The following is a 5,241-nucleotide window of genomic DNA, read 5'->3' on the forward strand; positions in this document are numbered from 1 at the left end:
GATGTGTTACAAACGGAATGACAAACTTATTATACCCCCGTCACCATTCTATGGTGGTGGGTATAATAAGATAAATTTATCGTTAGTTTAACCATTTTTCCTCTACATTTAATTGTTTCATTTTCGAAATAACAATATTTTTATATAAAACATTTTTGTCTGACAGTGTAATCAAATGTCCAGGGATTAATACAACATCGAAAACATTTTATGCCATGGATACTTATTAGGAGAATTATGGAAATTCATGGAAATAAATTAAGCTATTTTAGTATATATATTTATTTTCAAATCGCTTGTCATCGAAACTTTTTAAGAGGTTACTGGAAAGTCCATGATATATAATCAAGCTTTCTAATGGAATAATTTGAATAAAATATTCCATTCATCAATTGAATGACATTTGACTGATCTATAAAATTTAAGTTGAGGATAGCGCTTATGGCAAAGTGCCAATAAATCTATCTTAACATTTTGTTTTTAAATGTTAATTGTTTATAATTAATCTAATTAATTAGTCAATTTGATATACATTTCACTCATAAATTGACATTTTCACGTGATTTGCAATTTGTTTCGCTATAAATATGAATCAATTTCATAGATCGATCAGCAGTTAGCAATAAACCTCAAGAGATAAGAAACTTAAATCGCTACAATGAAATTAATCTCTAGTGCAATTGTCTTGGTTCTAGTGGTCCTTAGTGTAGTCAAGGTGATGATCTATAAACAAATTGTATCCTTTTATAATTTTATATATAAAAAAATCTTTAAAAATCTTTGCCAGGCTGATTTAAATGAAGAACGTGACAAAGTCCATGCAGTATGTGCTGAGGAATCTAAAGCCACTCCCGAAGAACTGAATGCCTTCTTTGGTATGGGAATGCCTGAGGAACATATCACAGATGCCATAAAATGTCATGTCAAATGTGTAATGGAACAAAATGGTTATTACAACGATGGATCTCTGAACCCAGAGAATGTCCTAAAGAGTATTGAAGTTGTTCCTTCTCTACACGAACACATGGATGATATAGCTGCTGCTATTGAAAGTTGTAAGAATGAAAAAGGTAATGATGAATGTGACACAGCCTTTAAATTGATGACATGTTTCCATAATACTGAGGGAGGCAAAATGGCTCAGGCCGCAATGAAAGGATGAGCTTTGAGAAGCACAAACAATATTAATAATGAAAAATTGAATTGAGAAACTATTGTCGAACTAATGTACTTGCATTTGTGTTGTAATAAATCCAATATTTTATAATAGTGATAAACAATTTGAGCCCATTACTTTCTACGCTATATTATCAAATACAGTGCATAACTTACTCAGGTTTGGTTAGATAAAGGTATAATGGTACGCCGCTAATTCAGGCTTGCTTAGACTATTAAGTCCATTGTGATATCACAGCGGTGAACAACTGTCTACTACAGACGAGAACCTTTATTTTATAACCAAGATCGAACGGCTTTTCACATTACGATGAAATCACTACAGATGCTTTGAAATACACAGAAATGCCACCAATATTACCGAAAGGGGTTACTACACCGCTGAAAAACTTTTTGGTGTTTGGTCGAAACTGGGATTAAACACATGATCCTTTGTATGCAAGTCGGGCATGATAACCATTGCACCACAGTGACTCCTAGTCATTCTTGGTGGTGCATGCGATATTGCTGAGCCCTATTGGAATGTCCACCCTGGACGGCCGACATTTTTATCTACTCATGATTTCACTACTGTCTTTAAGATATTTCCGAGATAGTATTCGACATTTATTTTGACTCCACTGTCGATAAAAAACCAGCATCGGCAGTTGTGGCAGTTATGTATATGGCTACGAAATCCAAATCGAGGAATCGGTTTATATAATTATGAACCAATATAGACAAATTTTTGGATGGTTCTTAGAGGGCATATACTAACACCTACGGTTACCAATCGAGCCTAAAATAATCTACAAAAATTTGGAGAAAATATTACCAAAGTACAAAACAACAAATTCTTATTTTTGTAAAAAATGTATTTCTATTGAAAATTTTTCCAAACTTTTATTTCTAATTTTGTCAATTTTTTTTTCTATAGAAAACTTTGTCAAAATTTTATTTCTATAGAAAAATGTTGTCCAAATTTTATTTATATAGAAAATTTTGTCAATTTTTTTCTATAGAAAATTTTGTCAAAATTTTATTTCTATAGAAAATATGTCAAAATTTATTTTCTATAGAAAAATTTATCAAAATTTTATTTCTACAGAAAATTTTGTCATAATTTTATTTCTATAGAAAATTTTGTCAAAATTTTATTTCTATAGAAAATTTTGTTGCAATTTTATTTCTATAGAAAGTTTTGTCAAAATTTTATTTCATTCGTTTTGCTTTGTTATTGTTGCTTTTTTCTTCAATCATTGTTGTTGTTTTTGATTTCAGCTTAAAACCATGCATTGACTAAACTATAAGTGTAGGGTAAACAACAGAGGAAAGCCGAAATCAAAAACAACAACAATGAATAAAATTTTATTTCTACAGAAAATTTTGTCAAATTTTTTTTTCTATAGAAAACTTTGTCAAAATTTTATTTCTATAGAAAATTTTGTCAAAATTTTATTTCTATAGAAAATTTTGTCAAAATTTCATTTCTATAGAAAATTTTGTCAAAATTTCATTGCTATAGGAAAATTTTGTCAGAATTTCATTTCTATATAAAATTTTGTACAAATTTTATTTCTATCGAAAATGTTGTCAAAATTTTATTTCTATAGAAAATGTTGTCAAAAATTTATTTCTATAGAAAATTTTGTTGAAATTTTATTTCTGTAGAAAATTTTGCCAAAATTTCATTGCTATAGGAAAATTTTGTCAGAATTTCATTTCTATATGCAACTAGCGTAACCCGGCCCGCTTCGCTGCGAAGCGTATTTGTAGGAACATTTTGCGTTAATTAGTCAACCATATCCTTTGTGCTGAAAACAATTTCGAAAAGACTTCAATTCTTTCACACAAATCGGACTACTTGCCTTTTCGTTTATAGGTACAAATACGGGGGATATGCATATGTAAAACGGTTCGTCTTAAAAAATGTCGGGGAGAGGGTGTACCCTTTCCTCCAAATTTTTTAAATAATGTTCATTTGCTGAAATGTTGGAAAATGATGCACCCTCTACGTTGGCTGCCGTACTATTTCATAAAAATAGTATAGAATACTAAAAAGAAGTCTGGCAGAAGCCTGTGCAAAAATCATAAAATTATGTACCAAGTTCCCATTTACGGACAACCCTCTACTTTCAATTTAAGAAAAAGAAAAAAAACCGACAAAAGGGAACCCTCGCCCCACCTTCGCTCCACTCTACCTGATATCGGACTCTTACGTACCCTATATTAATTTCACAACTACTCAATGGTCCCTATAAATTCTATAGAAGTAAATCGACAAAGTTTATTTCAATTTTCCCCTTCCCCAACCTGATATCGAAAAATCATATACTAATTTAAAAATCATGTATAAATTTAATCACCTCCTCCCACGTTCCCTGTTAATTTCAAGTAGATCGGAGATGTTTAAATTTTGCTCTTTTTCCCCGATACAATATCGACAAACACCGTAGTGAATAGCACCCCTAACCTTCCCTGAAAATTCTCGAAACTTTCCTTCAAGTGTGGGGCAAGGAGGGTTGCCTCTTCGTTCATAACCTTCCCCCACTGCCTTTGTAAATTTTAAGAAAACTTAAGAATTTTTGTTTTGCAGTTTTGGAGGAAGACCTCCTCCCCGACCAAATATCGAAAAGTGTTGTAGCGAATCTTTTGTAAACGTCCCAGGAAATGTCAAGCAAATTATAAGCCTAAAGGGGCGGCCTCTCTTCCGTCCAAATATCCCAAAATCAGGTATCAACTATTAATATCGTAACCTCTCCCCAGTCCTCTGTAAATTTCAAGTAACTCGATAAAGTTTAATTGTTTAATTTAATCTCTGTATATACTTAAGAGAAGCGGATGTTTCCCTATGCTCTATTATTTTTATTAAAAAATCAGGAACCTGATATTTCATAACATCACCCATTTTGTTCGTACAATTTCAGGGGAGTCAGGGGAGTTTAGTTTTGTTTTCACTGTATTTTAAAAGAAAAAGTTGGGCAAAGGGGTGGTCCCCCTCCCTGAACAAATATCGAAAAATAATGGAGCGGATTTTTGTCTAGATGCCAATCTCAACATTCATTGAAAATCTCATGCAAATCGCATAATTTTGTTCCAAGTTTCAAAAAGTAGGGCAATGGGGAGGTCCCCCTCGCCGTCCACATATGAAATTATCAGGTACCCCATATTAATTCCATAACCTCACCGCATGCTCTCTGCAAATCTCAGATAATTTAGAGAATTTTAGTTTTTTCACTGTACTTTAAAAAAAGTCGAACAAAGGGGAGGTCCCCCTCCGCCACCAAAAATCGAAATATAAAGTAGCGGGTCTTTGTCTAGATGCCAACCCCAACCTTCAAAGAAAATTTCAAACAAATCGGTCAACTTTGGTCCAATTTTCAAAAAGTCTGACAAAGGGGAGGTCCCCCTCCGCGACCAGGTGTCAAAAAATGAGGTACCCTATTTTCACCACATGAACGTCCCCTACGATCTCTGAAAGTTACAAGTAAATCGGGTCAGCCGTTTCGGAGCCAACTCGGAACATACAAACAATCAAACAAACAAACAAATAAACAAACATAGATTGAATTTTATATATATAGATTTTGTAAAAATGTATTTCTATAGAAAATTATGTAAAAATTTTATTTCCATAGAAAATTTTGTCAAAATTTCATTGCTATAGGAAATTTTGTCAAAATTTCTTTGATATAGGAAATTTTGTAAAAATTTTCTTTCTATAGAAAATTTTGTCAAAATTTTATTTCTATAGAAAATTTTGTCAAAATTTTATTTCTATAGAAAATTTTGTTGCAAATTTATTTCTATAGGAAATTTTGCCAAAATTTTATTTCTATAGAAAATTTTGTCTAAATTTCATTGCTATAGGAATTTGATTTCTATATGAAATTTTGTAAAAATGTATTTCTATAGAAAATTATGTCAAAATTTTATTTCTATAGAAAATTTTGTCAAAATTTTATTTCTATAGATAATTTTGTTAATTTTTTTTTCTATAGATAATTTTGTCAAAATTTTATTTCAATAGATAATTTTGTTAAAATTTTTTTTCTATAGATAATTTTGTCAAAATTTTATTTCTAT

The 5,241-nt window shown here is 31.1% G+C and overlaps 1 protein-coding gene across 1 annotated transcript; it reads left to right on the forward strand.

Annotated features, from left to right (window-relative positions):
* The first annotated feature begins 580 nt into the window (after nt 1–580).
* LOC142239221 (general odorant-binding protein 56h-like) lies at nt 581–1,280 on the forward strand. Its single transcript, XM_075310994.1, has 2 exons — nt 581–715; nt 788–1,280. Exons 1-2 carry the CDS (start codon nt 659–661, stop codon nt 1,160–1,162), a joined length of 432 nt encoding a protein of 143 aa, XP_075167109.1. The 5' UTR covers nt 581–658; the 3' UTR covers nt 1,163–1,280.
* The last annotated feature ends 3,961 nt before the right edge of the window (nt 1,281–5,241 follow it).

The sequence above is a fragment of the Haematobia irritans genome, chromosome 5, assembly GCF_050003625.1.
Source record: "Haematobia irritans isolate KBUSLIRL chromosome 5, ASM5000362v1, whole genome shotgun sequence".
Classification (NCBI taxonomy): Eukaryota; Metazoa; Arthropoda; class Insecta; order Diptera; family Muscidae; genus Haematobia; species Haematobia irritans.

Coding starts and splice junctions, on each gene's coding strand:
- LOC142239221 (XM_075310994.1), top strand. CDS start 659: ATGAAATTAATCTCTAGTGCAATTGTCTTGGTTCTAGTGGTCCTTAGT. Junction 716..787: donor TGGTCCTTAGTGTAGTCAAG/GTGATGATCTAT, acceptor AATCTTTGCCAG/GCTGATTTAAATGAAGAACG.